The sequence below is a fragment of the Gymnoscopelus microlampas genome, assembly GCF_963454915.1.
Source record: "Gymnoscopelus microlampas genome assembly, chromosome: 9".
NCBI lineage: Eukaryota > Metazoa > Chordata > Actinopteri > Myctophiformes > Myctophidae > Gymnoscopelus > Gymnoscopelus microlampas.
Genome location: NC_139946.1, coordinates 35652536 through 35672559, shown reverse-complemented (window position 1 = coordinate 35672559; position 20024 = coordinate 35652536). Strand labels below are relative to the sequence as shown.

The window sequence follows — 20024 nt, the reverse complement described above, 5'->3', positions numbered from 1 at the left end:
TTCTAAAAATATTCCTCAGTTTTTCTAAATTTCTTCCTCGATTTTTTTGAAAATAGCAGATCTACAAGCTCACAACGCGTTGCCTCGTGATGCGTTGTGAGCTTGTAGATCTGCTATTTTCAAATAGCAGGGCGAAGGGCTCGCTTGTTTTTGGCTTGTTTTCATAGACCTGATTGCTTATTTCTCTCACACAATCTGGCAACGCTACCACCGATGTTTACATAGCAACAGTATCATGGGTTAGATGCTATTGCTCAGCTCTGGGTTAGATGTTAGATGGTGTCAGAGTCAGACAGTCATCAATGTTTTACACATTACCGTGTAGACAGTTGCTAAACTACTCATATTAGCAAAGGTAAACCGCATGCGTTGATGTGTTTATTTCGTTGTGTTTTTCAATGATAATAAACCATAAAGTAAATAAGAGTTATAGAGGATAGCGAGCCCACGCTAGCTGTTGTCATCATATCTATAACATCACCTCGTCACATTGAATACTTTATTTAGTAGTTTGCAAAAAAAAAGCACAGAAAGTACAGCTGGATGTTAAAAAGGATTAAACCCAAGAAAGCACTATGGCTTGTTTCCATTGGGGTTCCTGTAGACCTGTAGAGATGATTAGGCCTGTCAGTTATTACACACTCGTCTAATCGCAATTATTTGAGATAATCGCATTTATTTTTGGATAATCGTCATGATCTTTTCCATGTTGAAAGAAATGTCATATCGTTTTTCAAACGTTTTCAAAAAGTAAATTAAATTAGTAAAACGCATTGATGCGTTGTGAGCTTGTAGATCTGCTATTTCCACAATTTATGTTTTTACAAAGTATAAAGTTATTACATTTGTCTGTCATTTCTGTATTATATAATATCTTTAAAAAATCTAATAATATGACAGATATTATTTGTCATGTCTGCCCCTGTGCAACTTCAAAGCCTAAAAAGCTAAACAGAAATATCATTTGTATTCATATGTTCCTGATGTGTTCAATGACAAAAAATGATGATCAGATTGTTGTTGTTGTTCTTATTAAGTTCACAGAATGTCATCTCCTCAGGCGTTACTTCAGGCCCTCGGGCTGCACAAGAGTCTTGTTGTCATCATATCTATAACATCACCTCATCACATCAGTATGATGATCAGATTGATGTTGTTCTTCTTGATATGTTCACAGGATGTCATCTCCTCCAGGATCCTCTCAGGCCCTCGGGCTGCAGAAGAGTCTTGCTGCTACAGATGACGAGGAGGCGTTTTACATGCAGTGTAGAGCCGCATACCTCGCTGTGTTCAGATCTAGTCTGACAAATATAGCATCAAAGCAACAGTTATGCCGTGGTAAGCCATATTACCAGTGTCACTCTGTCCAATAGGTAACAAGATCAAAGAAGACTGGGCATCTCAGTGTTAAATTGGCTATTTATTCCAAAATATTAAAAAAAAATATATATATGGACATTTTTTTAAAGTAAAGTATATGATTAGAACATGCTTAAACATTCGACAATTAAGGTGTTTTGTATTTCTACAATTGCTACAAATTGCTACAAAATCTGTATATCCAGTCATTTTGGGGCATAAACAAGAAGTTGATGGATACAATTAAGTTGATAATGATGTACCAGGCATGTTCACATCATGTATACTTTACATTACTGAAGACCATTTTTCAAATATTAAATGTTTTGACATTTTGGACAAAATAGCCAATTTTACTTCGAGGTGCCCAGATGTCCCTAGTGCCCACCTATCCTGTATCCAGTGGGAGGGTGGTGGGAGCAGGGGGCAGCAGCATTTATGACAGCCTCTCTGGTTCATTGTCATCAACATTTGTTCGATTGTTTCTTACCGATTCAATGTTTCCCCATTTATCCTCTAGTTCTTCAGCAGGCTGGTAGAAACCCATCCCAGGCAACTCTTAACAAATACTGGACTTCAAGAACTTCTAAACTCAACTTTGATGATTTCTGTGAGATTCTCAAGTGTGAGAAACAGATGGAGGAAAATGAGCTCATGAGAGCTTTCAGAAAGATGGATGCAAACGGTGACGGCTACATCTCCCACAGCGAGCTGGAGAAGGTCCTCACGTCTGTAAGTAGCCTACTCAACCAGCGAGTTAGGGGCCAGGAAATGATTAGCTACATGTTCGGATAGGGTCATGGAGAAAGAATGACTTATATTCTGTTATTTATTATTATATTTAATGTATTGTTGTTCCTGCCTTTATATAACAACATATTGTGAATCCAGCTGAGCATGTTACTGAGTCAGTCAGAATCATTGATGAAATGTTACATTTCAGTGAATGTATTTTTATTTTCAAAGCTCATAACGCCATTATTAACATTTATAAAGTGAGCGTATTCAGACGTTGAACCAGTGCCATTCAGAACAACTTAAAACACATGTGGTTACTTTCATATGAGTTGATGTTTCACTTTATGTTGGCTGTTAAAGTTCTACTAATGTTGCTTTACATTATTTAACCACTTAAGCCCTCTACAACTAATAGCGAAAATACCCCATCTGCAAGAGCTTGTAGATCTGTTATTTCCAATATTTTTGGAATTTTAAGGGGGACATTTTCTAAATCTTTAGAAACAATATGCCTATAAATACCCAAAATGGGGACGCCAGGGTTAATGTGGTTAATTCAGCCATTGGCCATTAGTTAATTCAGAAATTGGTCTGATCATATGAGACAGATCTTTCAATGTGTTGTTTTCACTGCTAAATGAAACTTGAATTTACAGGGTGGGGAGAAGATGACCACTGAAGAGGTGAATGCCATTTTCTCCTTAGCCGATGTCAACAAAGATGGCAAGTTGGACTATGCGGAGGTGAGTTAGTTATCACAAATATTAACTGATGGTTTTCACCAGTCTTTCTCTATCATAATAGTTTTCTGTCTAAACCTCGTATACAACAGTAGATGGTCAGCAGCATCCTCTGGATATTCAATTCAAACTTTATTCAAGACACACACAGGGGGGTCCATAGTGAAGAACACATAAAACATATAAAAACAAAACAATAAATAAACAAGGCATAAACAAACAAGGCAGGACTTTCAGCCTTATCTCTGCACATACAGGCTAGAGCGCCAGTGTCTCCATAGCTTAGATGACAGCCTAACAGAGCTCTTGGCATAGATGCTGGATAAATGTTTTATCTGTACAACAGTGTACAACAGAACTTGTTTCATTCAGTTACCATTTTCCTGTGGGTTTTACAGTGTACCTTGTTCTCATGCCATCAAGTAATATTTCCCGTCACCCTTTGCTTCAGAAAGGTGGTCGTACATCCCAGTGATTTTGTCTCCCTGTCAGTTCTGTAGATTGTTGGTATCCACAGCAGAGCAGTGTCAAACGGCTGCCTTGGACAGGCTAGAGGCTGATGCCAAGCTGAAGAGGCAGAACTTTGGCAACCACTCAGACGGCCCTCCAAAAAGATCTACATCATCAAATCTGTCATCCTCCACGGCAGCAGCAACAGTACCCCAGCCTCCAGAGACACCGCGGACAGAATCAGACCCCGCCCTCAAGAAAGGTACCTGACTAACTGTACGTTACAGCAGTGGTTCTCAAACCTTTTCATGTCAAGCCAACCCCCAGAATGATATGTGATTTGGCCGTGGACCCCTATCTCAAAATATTTTGTGCCAGGGACCCCCAGAAACAAAGATTTTTGTTCAAAACGTAAACAAAAGAATTATTCAAAAATCTATTTTTTTGTTCAAGATAAAAAGAAATAGCAGATCTACAAGCTCACAGCGTGTCACTTCTGTGAGTGTGTAGATCTGCTATTTTTGAATAGCCAAAGTTGTGATGCTATATTAACTAATTATGCTAATCCACAATTTCATTCTATGTTACCAAACATTCGTTATTGATCCCAATGCCTAGAAATGTGGAGGAAGATAAAAAATGTTTTCAAGGAGAGTTCAGTTGGCAGTCCCCATCATTCTTTTTTATTTTCCTTACGGAGACAGACTGTAGGAAAGAGATGACGCAGGATGAAGGCACCGCTAGCATCTGATCATTTCATAATCTAGCAGGAATGGATCACATCTGGGTCCAGAAACAACACTCTCTAAACTACTAAGCCCCCATGGCACATAGAACGCAGTTAATCCTTCCTCACAAACTGTATCCCAGTGTAGCACTCCTGCTGCGCCAATCAGTTTGCTTTTTTATTTCATTACGTGAAGAAATGGAATTTACTTAAAAAAGGCACTTTTTGGATGAAAAGTGAAATCAGTGTGCTGTTGGTTGTCAAAACACCTTCAGACCTTAACCACATGAACCCTAGCGTCCCTGTTCTGTGCATGTCATAATAGGCTAACATTCAGTAAAAAGAAATTTAAATAGCAGCTCAACACAACACGTTGTGAGCTTGTAGGTCAGCTATTTTTCGCAAAGGTAGAGGGAAAAAGGTATAGACCCCCGCTGGGACGCAGGTCAATGATATATTATACTATGTATAGTCTTTAAATGGTTATGACTACAGATCATCACTACAATCCTAGCCAATATTCCATTACAGATTCAGAGAGACAGAAATCATTTAAATGTAATGTAATTTGGCTGCCATGGTAGCAGTCCACTATCATATTTCAATGCTTCTATGTTCTTTATAAGCAATGTTTTCAAATGTAGACAACATGTCATATAATTGTTTCTGGTTTAAAGCAACATTCAACAGCAGTAGGTTCCAGCAAATGTTTTATGCCGATATACTGTAAGTGGGCCTGTAATGCTATTACTGTATATCCCGTGCAGATGTTTTGTTTGTCATCTCTCTCGGCCTTCCGTTGTTTTCATGTGTCCACCCACTGAGTTCCAGCCTTTTGACTGATTTGCAGATACATGCAAACATATTTACTGCTGATAGTACGACTACAGATTTCCCACCAGCAGTCTATAGAAGGCTGCATGTATAAACCAAATACCCATTTGTATACACACACGCGCACACACACTGTCCACATTCGCCTCACAAATTAGTTATAAGGAATAAGTAATAGCTCTGTTATTGATCGATTTTTCACTCTGCCATGACAAATCACCTCATTAAGACACAGTCCATACATCATAATTTCCACACAATTAGAGCAGTGTGTTTGGAGGGTGGAGACTGTAAAGCGTTGTGATTTGGGTAATCATGTCTGCCATTAAGAGGTCGACAGATGCCCTATCTCTATGCCAGTGAAAAATGCAGCTTTGGAGAGAGCTCTATAAAGAAAAATACAGGGATTTTTATTTGTAAACAAGGTGACTTTTGTCTTATGCTTTATCTCACAAGGAAGGAGACAAGGAACCAAACTCTGATTTAACCCATTAAAACCGGGAAAGCATCTGTGTCATTCTAGATTGAATACGTTGGCTATTCAAAAATAGCAACGCTACAAGCTCACATCGCGTCTCTTCGTGCCGTGCTGCGAGCTTGTACATCTGCTATTTTTGAACATTTTTGAAAAAAAAAAGTTTTTTTTAAAACAAATCTTCTTTTCTGGGGGTCCCTGGCACAAAATGTTTTTAGAGGGGGTTTCTGGAGAACCGATCATCCAATTGAGTTCACCCTCGACAAGGCACTCCCTTGGGTCCGTGACAATACTGTACATCCTCCAAAGGACATGTGCAAAGGACAAACATACATACATTCATGCAGCACATACATAGAGAGATTCCTGGAATTTAGAGATAGATGTATTTAGAAAATATATTTCTTAAGCTAGCTAGCAGCGCTTTTAAAATTAAATAGGAAAAGCCACTTTGTGCTATAGAATCTTGAAATGGCACCTATGTGTGTGGAGGAGAGGCGGAGAGGACCGGTGGTCCCAGTAGGAAGAGCCAGGGGCGGGCGGCTATAGGAAGATAGAGTGGGTTGCCTTAAGTGGTCAGTCCGTGTTCATATTATTGATTTGGAGGATCCCACCTCTGCTCACAGAGGAGATGATGAGGGATTAGATGGCGTTGGAGGGGAGGGCCTAGACGACCGCTACTGCAAAAACAAATGAGCTCTGAGATAGCAGCGGGGATTATCACATTATTGTGCCTCTCCCACGTATTGATTTATACCCGTTACATTTTAACCGCGGGTCTGACATGTGCTGCTACATGGGCGCACATGTTGAACAGGCTTTTCCTCTGAGATAAGAAGAAATGTTTTGACCTCTTATTTGGTGCTAGATTTGTCAGGAGAAGGTGCAGATTGCTCAGTATAAGGGAGGGTTTCAGCAAGAATCTTTTGTATTGGTTTGGGAGTTCGAGTCATTATGGGTCTGTGACACACTCAAGGTTTTCTTGCCATTGCCAATCTACTGTACAAGTTGCCACGAATATACTCTACCTGCAATATACGTGTTATTGCACAGTAAAATGATTACCATTAATTTAACTTCAAAAAAGATTTTAATGTGTAGTAAACGTTAACTCATTCAGTGCCATTGACGTGTTTGACATGTTTTTCCCCATAGACCCTGGGTGCCAATGACGTGTTTGACGTGTTTTTGAGTTGTTGTTTTTTTACACTGAACCAGGAGATAACGTGATCTGAAGATTTACAGCTCCATTGACTTGCTGTTTAAAGTATTTGGGAAAAATCCTGTATCTCGGCTCCTGTGTTTTACTATGTATTTTTGGAGAGACATGCTATTTTCAACGGAGTATAACAACAGGAGGTCGCGATGACTTTATTTTTTTTCTTCACGGAAGCACAGTGAAACCCTCTGTGAAACCTTCCGCCTAGGGGGGCTCCCTAGGCTGTGGGGGGAGTGCAGCACCCAGGATCACACAAAATTGGCACTGGGTGAAAAAAAGGGTTAAAAAATCGTGGGATAATTTTTTTAGAAGAAACCCTCCGTGATTAGCAACCATCAGGGGATCGATCATACTGGAGATAAATATTCTGTGACTACTTGAAAAGGTAAGAAAATCGAAAATCGCCGGCACTATGGGCAATATTTTTTGATTTACTAGGCACTGAATGAGTTAAGACCTGGGATTACCCTGCCATCGTGCGCTACAGTATACTGAATGAAGACAGGGTAAACTGTTCAAAAAGAACACTGTCGGTATCAGTTGAACACACATTGAAGTCTTTGTTATACCACATTTTGCTACATCGTTATCCACATTCAGCAAACAATTACAATTTGGTTCCTTAGATTAAAACACTGTCATCAATACAAATTAGATCCATGACGAATACCCCAGCAGTAGGTCTATTTATTTATACGCGGAGGTAATTCGCTGTAGTGCATCACATAGCTTTACAATCTTGACTTCCTGGTCTTGGAAACAATCAGGCCTCTCATTATTGAATTGATATTTTGCGGCTTCAATTAGTGCATGGTGTGTGTGTGTGTGTGTGTGTGTGTGTGTGTGTGTGTGTGTGTGTGTGTGTGTGTGTGTGTGTGTGTGTGTGTGTGTGTGTGTGTGTGTGTGTGTGTGTGTGTGTGTGTGTGTGTGTGTGTGTGTGTGTGTGTGTGTCTGTGTGTGTGTGTGTAGGTGAGGGAGGGTGCAAGATAATGGATTAGAGGGGTTGTGTTTGTGCCATTTGTAATTTAAAATGCCTCCATAATTAATTAACCGGCTTCAGCTTGAGAACACACTTTCCTGGAAGTCAAAAGCAAGATAGCCGTTTTCATTTGAACTTCGCAATGGACATCTGAAGACAGATGACTGTGTTATCCTTAATGTTCCAACTTAATTAGATTGAGTAAAGTTGTGTACGTGTTTGTGCGTGTGTTCTTTCACACGGGTGCATTGCTGAGTGTTTGTTATCAATGTGTTACTTGTTTTTCCGCGTGTCTCGCAGACGGTCGCTCATCTTCCCGTCCCTCCTCCGCTCGCAGCAGACGCTCCTCGCTGTCTAACGTCATCACTATGACAGCCAGCAGCACTAGAGCCAGCAGAACACCAGAGCCCTCTACTCTACAGGTAAAACCTCTCTGTTACTGTCCACATGTTGTCAGGGTTAACACATGACTTTGTCATGTAGAACAGTGGTTCTCAACCTTGCGGGGCGCGACCCCCCCCCTAAATAATCACATTTTGAACTGGGGACCCCCCACCCTGACAAGAACTTGGAATTGAGTTGAGGCATTACATTTAGTTTGACTCTGCTTGTAGATCAGCTATTTTCACTGTTTTTGCCTCTTTTTATATTATTTGACAATTTATATTATTTGACAATTCAGTTTTTATAGTATAGTTTGTTGATGACTTTTGATGCAGTATAGTAATGGCCTTCTTTTCTCTCTTTTTTTGGTATTAAAATGTCTTAAAAGTCCTTAAATTGTCACTTTACTGTCATCTGGGGACCCGGCCAAAATCATGCGAGATCCGGCCACAGTTTGAGAACCACTGACATAGAAGATGCTCAAATAGGAATAGCCACAAACCTTGATACCTGACAAGTGTAATTATATTGCAACGGAACAAATTCCTCTTTAATACTGGGTGACTGCTGGGACCGCTATTGAAAGAACCAAGAGACACATCAAACAAAGATCAGAATATAGAAGGTCAGAATATAACAATGAATTACTATCATGTTTTCTTATAATTAATAAATAATTCACGGTATTGGGATCCCAGAGCTCAGTTTGCATCTCAGACTTAAAAACGCAGTCGCTTGATGATGTTAACTATCCTCTCAGCGCAAATGTTTGTGTTATCAAGTTTTCAAGTTGATGTGAAATGAAATGAAGCAGTTTATTAAAGTAACCTAGAATATGAGTGTTGCAAATCTTTATGTACTCAGTCTCCTCTTCAGACATCATGGTTCAATTACATTCTATCATGAACTGAACAAATGACAAATGACTCCCTCCCAATAACAAAACATGGATGCCACTGCTTAGGCAGTGAGCTATCTGTAGCCTGTTGGAAACACAAAGGACTTGCAGCTCAGTTGTCATGGCCACACAGCTTGTCTCTGGGTGAATTTAGCCCTGGGTAGATAGCCATACAGTGTATTAATCCCATTCTCTTTGTTTGCACAATAAACCTTGTGGTTTTCTTAACAGCATTTTTTTTTAAAAGTGTAAATATAGTATAAATAGAAAACATCGGCCCTCCTCGCCATCTCTCATATTGTGGAGAGATTGGAAAGGGCCAGACATCGTAGAAGTAACAAAAAGTGTGGATTACTTCTGTGGGAAGTTCCTCTCTCTCTGTTCGCTGCTTATATTGCCAGGCCCAGTCTGGTAATTGGGTATTGGTGGGAAGGGGCAGGTTGTGTTTTGGTTCGAGATGTGTGGGTGTTTCTATGTGTGTTTGACTTTTTTCCATTGCGTTTTAGTGGTGTCTAAATGTGTCCCCAAGAACTGGACAATCTGGAAAAATATTCTGGCCCATTAAGTCTGTTTTGGTTTTCTGGACCTTGTTAGGAGACATATTATTTATGGGTTTCTGGGCTAAGGTTTGGTTTTGGTTAGAGTTGGATTAAGGTTATGGGTTCAAGAATGAATTGCAAGTCATTAGAATGCCCTCACAAGTGCTGCACTGTGTGTGTGTGTGTGTGTGTGTGTGTGTGTGTGTGTGTGTGTGTGTGTGTGTGTGTGTGTGTGTGTGTGTGTGTGTGTGTGTGTGTGTGTGTGTGTGTGTGTGTGTCTGTGTGTGTGTGTGTGTGTGTGTGTGTGTGTGTGTGTGTGTGTGTGTGTGTGTGTGCGCGCGCGTGTGCGTGCGTTCATGCGTGCAGAACAGTCAATCACCCCTGTGGCCAGAGTAGGTGACAGTGGCCTGTATTAGTCTTCTGGCTGACCTGTCTCTGTGAGGACATTATTTCTGAGGTCTTTAAAGAGTGAACATGAGCCTGCAGCAATTTCCCTCATTTAATATAATCTGGACAAACCACTGAAGTGTTATGGTTTGATCCTTTATGCTTTTCGCACCCCAAGACACATATTTTGAGGAAATGGCTTTCCTCTGAAGATGTGACAAGCTCCGTCTTTATGGTGCCTTGTTTCTTTGTTTAACATGCTGATTTACTGGGCCGCTAAATGAATATATATAGCCTATTTCAGACTGTGTCCGTATCAGCTGGGTTTTCTTTTAATGTGTCTCCAATGACTTGAATGAAAATGTCCATGTTTTGCCTGTTCAATTTCTAATTATTATTTTGTGTTGGTTATACACCAAAAATATAACAGCATTTAAAAATGAGAGAAATGTTGTGAGGATGTTCTCTTGATGTTTTCGAATGGCCACTGGAATGCTGATCAAAGATGATCAAAGTTAAATTAGTTTTTAACCATATCAGATCCTAGTAGTTGATTTATGTCAGCCTGTCGTTGAAATGTAGTGTAACACAGCCCTCTGGTGGACACCCATGCATATAGCAGTTATTTGTGTGGAACTGTGGAGTTTGAGATATTACTGTGACAGTCAAGTCAGCACCTTTTTACTGATACCTAGCTTAATTCCCTTATTATGCAAACTAATAAACTACTATATTCTCACATGTACTCATATACAGTAGATGTCATGTCATTTCCTGACTACGGTAGTTTGATAAATTAAGGATTGGGATCCAAATTGCCACCAGCCCAGCCCACCACATAAGATCTACGATGTTTTGTTCTCTGTTCCAGGAGTGGCATCAGTCCTGTATGAAGGGATGTTTCTTCTTAGAGGATGATGGGAGTGTCAGCTCTCTGCAGTACTGTCTGCACCTGCCCCAGACCACCAGCGTCTACCTCACCATCCAACCCCTCAACCTCAGCCAAAGGCCTGGTAAGGGACAGGTTCATATGGCTACAGGTGACCATATCCCACAGCAGTCAGTTTGTTCCTACTGCTTATTCTGGGTGTGAAGTAAGCCATGGCAGCCATGTGAATATGGCTGCAACAGTTCAAACTATCAAACTAATCAAACTAATCAATGATTACATTTTTTTTTCCCCCCAGCAATTTGTTAATTTTGGGGGGGTTGAGTACATGTATTAAAAGTTTTATTTTAGATTCAAGTCAATCAATCAATCAAACTTTATTTACAGTATATAGACATTCCATACAGCTGCTACAACCCAATGCGCTTCACAGAACAAAAGAAGAAAAACATAAAAAACAAAAAATAAGGCCTGACAGCGCCTCGCAAGTTCAAGTCCCGATCCCAATGGCATTTGCTGCGTCACTCCCCATCTCTCTCTCCCCATATATAAAATAAAATGATTTAAAATAGATTAAAATGAAATCTAAGTAAAAGCAATACTAAAAACGTATATCTTAAGATTTATTTTAAAACTGTCTACGAATTCTAAAACTAGACTACCAGTGGAGGGACTTTAAAATGGGTGTAATGTGTGCTCTCTGTAATGCAGTATATACATCTGTAAATATCTGTGGTGTTCATCTGTAAATATCTGTGGTGTTCTTGGTTTTTGTTTTTTGCTGTTTTTCAGACCAGTCCTCATGCTGGATGAATGTGGATACCATTCTTTTTGTCGTGTCACTAAGTGAAACCAAGGAGGACTCCACCTTTGTGTGTTTTACAGAGTCAAAAGACAAAGAGGTTTGTTCTATATCTTATGTTACTTATTTGTATTTGTGCGTGTGTGCGTGTGCGTGTGTGTGTGTGTGTGTGTGTGTGTGTGTGTGTGTGTGTGTGTGTGTGTGTGTGTGTGTGTGTGTGTGTGTGTGTGTGTGTGTGTGTGTGTGTGTGTGTGTTTGTGCGCGCGCGTGTGTGTGTGTGTGTGCGCACGTGCGTGTGTTCCCCCTGACAAGGGCCACATTTCTTTTCACATCAAACCAGTTGATTGGGGACACATCACATGTCTAATTGGGGACAACATTATTATAATTGGTTAGGGTAGGGTGTATGTGTGTGTGTGTGTGTGGGGGAGGGGGTCTTGAATGATATTACACGGTATGAAAGCTGACTTTTAACTGCTGTGTGTGTGTGTTTGCACAGAAGTGTGTGTGGAAGGGGGAGTTGAATGCCGGCTCCTACTACCTCCTGCCCTTCACCAGTGGCTGCAGGCTGAGGAAGAGGAGCAAGAAGAATCAATCCAACAAACCCGCTCAACTGGTGTACAGGACGGATACTGGAGAACTGGACCTCAGCAGGGAGTTCAGGTCCGCTTGTGTCTGTGTATTTTGTGTGTGGATGCCTTCTTGTATGTGCTTGTGTTTGTGTGCACGTCATTTCATGTTAGGGCAGTGGTTTTCAAACACCAATGGGCAAGTCAAAATCTCAAGGCACACCTGTATTCATAGCGGAAATAGCTGATCTACAAGTTCACAATCATTGTAGATATGCTATTTTTTTATAAGTGAGGTTTGGACACTGACCAATCCTGCACCGTGATTGGCCAATAGTCTACAACGCAGTCTACAACGCTAACCCTTCCACAGTCAATGCAAATCTATACTTTTGCAAAGTCAGCCAATCACATTACAGCTAGTGTCATCACCACTAGCTGTAATGTGATTGGCTGACTTTGCAAATTCAGGACTGTGATTGGCTAGCGAAACACATGACACATGTGCAGCCCTATGAATAGCAGTATGGACTTAAAAAAACTGGAAGTGGTTAATGGTTCATCTGTTGGACCGTACTGAACAGCTGCAGGGTCATGTGTAACATTTCCCCTGTGATGTTGCTACTCTGTGTTTGTGACACAGGGAGGCACTGTCTGATGTCTTTGATATGGCAGACCTAGATGGGAATGGACTGCTTAGTCTGGAGGAATATAACTTCTTTGAGCTGCGGACCAGTGGAGAGAAATGCGACAAAGAGGCCTGGGCTGTCTGCAAAGGTAATCATTTCACCTCCTGTCATCACAACTGCAGTTATGCGCTGAACATCTTGTAAGCAGTGCAGATGGCAAGAATCATGACCAACTGTATTCATGTTCCCCACTTTGGCAGCAGTCTTAATTACTCTCCGCCAGGAGAGTATTGTTATCACTGCGTTTTCACTTTCTAAACATGACACACCGATTGGTCAAGCCTCACGTGACACGTGAAATACTGTGATCTGATTGGCTAGTGACGCCACCGGGCCTATATATACATGGCATCACTCTGACAGTGTCTCCGCCACTGTCAGAGTGAGGTAAGACGGGAACCATGAAATGGCTGCATGGCTGATACATAATTGGCAGATAGGACAGATAGGACATTTATATAGACAGGAGGGATATGACATAGGACACTTATACAGACAGGAGGGATAGGACACTCACACAGACAGAACGGAAGAGGACACTTACCCAGACAGGTTGGATAGGACACTTACATATACAAGAGGGATAGCGACCTATAAATACATGTGTCACTGTGATAAGCCAGATTCCAATACCGAAAATCCGGCCACTAGCTCACTCCCAGACCTTCGAACCGGAAGTAGTCAAGTAGTCGCGGTCCAATTGTTCCTATCTGTCTTATTGGACAGATAGGACAGATAGGACACTTATATAGACAGGAGGGATATGACACTTACATAGACAGGACGGATAGGACAGGAGGGATAGGACACTTACACAGAATGAACGGAAGAGGACACTTACCCAGACAGGATGGATAGGACACTTACATATACAAGAGGGATAGCGACCTTCGCGACCTTCGAACCAACACAAGTCTTCTGGCGGAGAGTTGTGCTCCGAGGAGCACTTTTTCTAGTTTAGTCTCATTTGCTCATCCCTGCTGAAGATTATATCGCCTTTATCCATTTCCTTACACTATTTCCCATTACAGGTTTAAGTATTCAGAATGAAACTCAATACAATTACCACATATTTCCAAACACATTTGGGAGACGCCCTGTCATCGCATGGCATTGTATTACACTATTACTCTGTCACATCATTTAGATCTCATTTGCCAGACATCCTTGGCTATGAAAGTCTGAAAGAAAACACAATTGTTTCTGGTATCAGATCGGGTAACAAGAAGAAGTACATTTATTCTCCCCAGCTACAAAGTGGTTTGTGGAGCTTTACCAAATTTCTTCATTTTCTTTGGTCACATTTCATAAACAGACAGACACTTCTGTTCTCCTTAAAAACAAATATGTGGCTTAGCAAATAGCACCAGATGTTCCAGTTGAGCTGCTCAAAAGTTAGAACTTCTGGGTGTGAATGTATCTAACTGTGTATGTGACAGGGTGTTCCAGAAAAGAGCAAACATACCAACTCGAGTAAATAAAGGCACAAATAATACTCGTCTTTGTGCAGCCTGGCTGAGTGGGCTAAAGCACTTACCACACTTCGGAGATGTGGGTTTGAACCTGTTTTACGTTTTACTCCCACCAGTGTTGGGCAAGCTGGCTACTTTAAAAGTATCTAAGCAACTAGTTACTATTCATAACTAGAAAAATGTGCTCTTAGCAGGTAGCTAATAGTTTTGATTATTTGATTTAATACTTTATTTGCAGTTTGCAAAAAAAAAAGCACTGGAAAGAACAGTTCAATACAAGGTCTGCTAAGAGGATTTTAAACCCAAGAAAGCCTATGGCTTGCTTCCATTGGGGTCCTTTGTACTCAATTCATCAAAATATTAACGACGGAGACAAATATACACTACTATGCAAAACATCAAATAAACAGTTTGAAAACAAAAACTATAATATGTACAGTAAGCTGTTCGAGGGGGGGGGCCAGCAATGTTTCATGGCAATCGGACACTGCGTACATGATTTGAGGCATTTTGTTCAAAACGGGCCACGCCTGTAAACTTTAGAAGCCAATCTTAGCCAATCAGGATGGAATATGAAAATTCAGAAAAATCTGCCTTGATCAAAATGACTATAGAGATAATGTGTAACGATTTGCATGATGTTAGGACAAAATCTGTAGGAGTAATATCAAAAATATTTTTTGCAAAAATCTGCCTCCTGGTGGCGCTTTAACAGGCCAATGTGAATGATTCGGGGCAAAGGTTCGTTCTGCTCTGGGCTCCAGGGAGCGTGTGTGCACAGTTTCACGTTGATCGGGCCAACAGTACCGGAGATTATCTGTACAAAGACCGACAAACGGACACATACACACACACACACGGACGTTCGGGGCGAAAACATAGTCTCGGCCACGCCTTCGTCCTGACGGAGACAAAAAGTAACTGAGCTACACTGAAACATCTCTTTCAAAATAAATAGCTAGCTACACTACAAGTTACAAGTAAAGGTAGCTAGCTACATTGAAATAGTAAAATACGTAGGTCAGTATAGATATAAATAGAGACATTTTAAATCAACAGATCTTGGCCTGTATGTGGTTTTCCACAGAGAACTTTGACACCAGGAGGAATCAGCTGACTCGTCAGGGCTTCATGGAGCTCAACTTGATGGAGGCCACGGAGAAAGATGGAGACCCCGCTGACCTGTGGCTCACCCTGGAAGCCATGGGCTACAACCGTGCCCTGGAGTTAGTGGAGGTGAGGTGTGCACAGGTGTTCACTGTTCATACATAAACCCACAAATATACACACAGAAACACGCACATAAAAATAACTACAGTAGTAACTCTTGAATCAGAGTGTCCATGCATGCGTGATGCTTATACCCACATGTATCTAATCAGTGAGTGGCCACCACAGGTGATGTGTCTTAACCACTTGAAACCTAGCATCTCTATTCTGGCGGGAACATTTGCAGAAAATAGCAGATCTATAAGCTCGCAACATTATGAGCTTATAGATTAGTTTTAGAACTATTTTCGGCAAAGAGATTTGGTGTAAAGCAGTTGTTCTCAACCAGTGGTCCCGGGACCACCAGTGGTCCTTGAGGGGGTTCCAGGTGGTCCCCAGATAAATGATGGAGAGTTGGTTACCAAATGGACCCTTATAGATCTTTAACTCTTGAGAGTGTAAAATGAAACCAAATGGATCCTTACGGGTCCATTTGGTTTCATTTTACGCTATCAAGAGTTAAATTATTGTTAAACATCTGCAATACTTAATTATTTATCTCTCATATGGTACCACATCAATACAGCATCAATACAGCATGGAATTGTGGACAAAATTGAATCCAACGATAACAAATTATTATTAGTCTTGGATCTGAGAGTCTAAATCTCATCAAACGGTGGTCCGTGGCTCAAATGCCGAATAAATAATGGACCTTGATGTGGGCTCTTCCTATTATTGTGAAGCAGAATTCACAAAGCGTTGGATTGTTCACCCACTAGTAGGGAACGTGTGATGGGGTTAGACCGTCGTGAGACAGGTCAGTTTTACCCTACTGATGATGTGTTGTTGCAATAGTAATCCCGCTCAATATAAGAGGAACTGCAGGTTCAGACATTTGGTGCACATTTGGTGACATTTGATTTCCCTCTACACCACTGGTGTAGAGGGAAAAAAGAGCAGGCTAAGTACAGATCCATCCCCGGTCAACTAAGTATCAGTTTACTAACTATAGACTGTTTGAGTGGTTTTGAGCTACCCCTGTGGGGGTCAGTCCCACTCCCTGTACATATCGGAATAGTTTGTAGGGTGGAGAGATAGGCTTGACACGATACTAACTGTTAACATTACCACCTCCTTCCACCAGGCCTGTCCATTTCAGATAGATGTTCACTGTGAGGGCACCCAGCCCTCCATTCAGCCGGTCAGTCTGGACTCTGGCACGAGGCTACAGAACCAGGCCCTGCAGAAGTCCATCATGTCCAAGGCTGAGGCCAGGGCACTGAGGGGGCAGGACAACATCCTTATCTACACCTACAGAGGAGAGCACAGGATCTCCTCTCTCATAACCAACAAGGTGGGCTGCAAACCAATGGCTCAGATTGACCTAACCTACAGTCCAAGTCCATGATAACAATTTCACAAATAGGAAGCTTTGATTTTAGTTTTTTGTTTTGGCTTTATGCCTTTATTGTTAGCATAGTAGTCTGACAGGAAATGGGGATAGAGATGGGAAGTGACATGCATCAAAGGCCGTCGGGACTCGAACACGCAACGCGCTGTCAGGCTACTTTGGAGCCTAGGTGCCTGGACCGCTGGAGTAGCTGTCCAGGCACCTAGGCTCCAAAGTAGCCAAAGCTTTTACATTTTAAAGATATACTTAGACATAATTGAGTTTTATAACACAACTCGTCAGTATTTATTACACTAAATGTATGCTATTGGTCTTTTTTAAAAGAGCAAGCTGCTGGATATCTGCCTGTGTTTTTATTACGCATCTAGTGAGGAAGGAATAAAAGTGCTACAGATGCAGAAGGGACATATTACAGAGAGCGCTACACTTAGGAATCTGGGAGTCCAATCATGTAATGCAAGGCCATCATGTGGGCTTGAGATTTGACTGCCCCAAGGACTGCACTATTCTCTCCCACGTTCCAACTAATATAATGTAATACTGGCATAGTGCCTTTATTAGAGTACATAACTTGTGTTTTGAAACACTGGATGTTTGTTTCTTTTTATTGTGTGTGGATTTATGCATGATAACACAATATCATAAGGCCTGTTTGATGTGTGAAGTTTAAGTCAGTGCAGTCAACTCCCAATATGCAGTGGAAAAGCAGCATAAATGGGGGACTCTTACTCTTTGGATAGACCTTTCTCTGAAGTTGTAATTTATATTCAGCCACTGTGTTCATTCACATAGCAACAGGAGCCCCTCTGGAAGAATGGGTGCTAAGCTACATGAGTAGCTTAGACTTGAGTCTAGTTTACCAAAACAGTTAAAGAATGTTAAACTGGTTTTATGTTATTTCATATTTGCTTGTGGGTCACAGTAATAGCATGTCCCCCTCTAAAGAAGGAGTGAAAATGAATTAGTTTCCTAACTAAACACTAAATAGAAACATATATATTAGGTTGTATCAGTGTTTACAGAAACAAGGTTCAAAAGAAAGGAAGAAACAAATATCACAAATATTCTCATATTCGTATGAAATTAACACGTGCCCATGTGCATTTACATATCAATGACATAACCATTGCATAGTGTATATTAAAAACAATAATCAGGACAAGTTTTAACTATGGTGTAACGGTTCCATTGTGTGGAATGTCATTGCTGAGGTAAAGAATGTATGCCCGATGAGATGTTTTAATAGTTAAGAAATAGTTGAACAAAATTGTTTTTTCAGTGCACAAGTGTTCAAAGGACTTCTGTAAAATTGTAGCTTTCATTTGGTAATCATTTTTAATCTACATGTACATTGTTTAATTTAACACAGAACTTTGATATCTCAATCTACTGGGATGTCAGGATTTGAGAGGCATCAGTCAAAGATCAGTTGATCATTCCAACAAGCAGTGATATAATCCAACTGGTGCATGTTTTTCATTGTGTTGCAGACCAACCAGAAAGCAACAGTGCATGTGAACAATGAGCAGAGTAAGAACTGCTCCAGTAGCAGAGGCATGAATGTGTTTGCTGTGGAGGTGCCAGCCAGGTCCAAGATGGTAAGGGCCCATACATTTCAATTGCATTCTGGTAACTCTCAAAGAACCACAAATAGCTGATTCAATCTTTTAAATGCCTCATATTCATCTGTTACGTATTCAATTTCCAGGGTAAATATTTTTTTCTCAATAGGAAAATGATCAGGGATTAAAAAAAAGAACATCTTTTTCTTTCCGTAAAAAAGGATGTGCTGCATTTTGAAGGCATTAAATATCAGCATAATGTTTGAAATAAAATACATAAAAATAGAAGAAGTAAGCACGAAATAGGATAGTGCAGGACATTTCGGAAGCACATGCCTGATCCATAATATGATCTCTCAATACACTTCTCCACCAGCTCTGCTATTGTGTTCAAAGGGTGGCACGGCAGTTTTTGCACTTAATAACACAAAAATACCACAAACCATAATTACAGCAAAGTCATCCACGAATAACACATTTGTGAGATAGCTTTAGCATTACATCTATTGATTATTTTCTTAGCGATGATTCTATAAATTAATTACTTATCGAGAAGAATATTACATATACGTATACATAAATGAATTGGCGCGCGGCGAGGGAAATCTAACCGTTTTTTTTATAATCAACAAAATCGATTAGTCTTATTAATCACTTAAGCCCTACTTTATACTTCGTCATACAATGCTGATCTGCTCATTTGCTATTTTTGAAAATCGATTATTTTATTAAAATCATTTGTTTCTTTATAAATTGATTCAGTAATTTGGATGTATTAACTGTTGTACTCTGGTGTGTTAAATAGCTTCATTCATTAAAATACCTTGAACTTATACAGTATAAAGAATCAAGGAATCTGACATACAAATTGGAGGGTAAAAGAAGAGAGAAGTGGAAGGAGTTTATCATTATTGAGAAGTATAATATAGTGATGTGTTGTTTCACTGGTTTGTCTACTCTACTAGGTTTGCCAACATGTCCTGCCCATCAACGAGAAAGAGGACTGGACCTACTGCTGTGTGGAGAGCATCCTACCATGTTAATAGAGCTATACTGTAAGGGTTTCAGAGTTTTTCCTCACACTAATGTGCCTTTGTATGTGTGTGGTTTTCTTTCTATTGAACTGTAAAGAAATTGTGTACTTTTAGATGGTATGAAATTTGTATATAATAATTTGTACTTTTATATGATGGTTTTGCTGTGAATCAGATCGTGATTTTATCATTTGGCCACAATATACTTCTCTAGTGAAACATTTTAATTGTGTGCCTTGCGTTGTAGACCCATTTATTATGTACCGTATGTAAATTACATACACAATACATTGCATATACATGACATCATGTGTACTGGCATTATATTTCAATAGTTACATTAAATTCAAGCAGTCAAAGTGTGGAAGTGTTTTGGATTCATTGAAAATCAAGCAATTCAATCTCAGTGGTTTCATTGTAGATATGGTGTAGGCACAGAACTATGTTTTTGGATTCAACATCTTTCAGAAGGCCCATAATGGTACACAACAGCTGCTTAAAACCCATTAAGACCTGAGGCCAGTCTACAAATGCCTTCTAAGTCAGTAGTTCTCAAACTTACAATATTTTTTTTAAATGTTCAGAAGTAGCAAATGTACAAACTGAGTCTCCCACGTGGAAGACCAAACTTCTACTGCTCTTCTGGCACGGAATT

General features: G+C 40.3%; 1 protein-coding gene across 1 annotated transcript; it reads left to right on the top strand.

The window, feature by feature from the left end:
* The first annotated feature begins 227 nt into the window (after positions 1 to 227).
* Positions 228 to 19714, top strand: efcab7 (EF-hand calcium binding domain 7). The gene is made up of 14 exons (XM_084065909.1): positions 228 to 355; positions 1178 to 1338; positions 1880 to 2091; positions 2754 to 2840; positions 3330 to 3549; positions 7822 to 7943; positions 10601 to 10742; positions 11411 to 11520; positions 11920 to 12083; positions 12633 to 12766; positions 15238 to 15386; positions 16507 to 16716; positions 18264 to 18371; positions 19301 to 19714. The coding sequence occupies exons 2-14, from the start codon at positions 1179 to 1181 to the stop codon at positions 19376 to 19378; spliced, it is 1896 nt and encodes a 631-aa protein (XP_083922035.1). The 5' UTR covers positions 228 to 355; position 1178; the 3' UTR covers positions 19379 to 19714.
* The last annotated feature ends 310 nt before the right edge of the window (positions 19715 to 20024 follow it).

Bases quoted from the DNA above. Each gene is read 5' to 3' on its own strand.
- efcab7 (XM_084065909.1), top strand. From the start codon at position 1,179: ATGTCATCTCCTCCAGGATCCTCTCAGGCCCTCGGGCTGCAGAAGAGT. The intron at 10,743-11,410 runs GTAAGGGACAGG...GCTGTTTTTCAG, and splicing joins CAACCTCAGCCAAAGGCCTG to ACCAGTCCTCATGCTGGATG. The intron at 16,717-18,263 runs GTGGGCTGCAAA...ATTGTGTTGCAG, and splicing joins CCTCTCTCATAACCAACAAG to ACCAACCAGAAAGCAACAGT.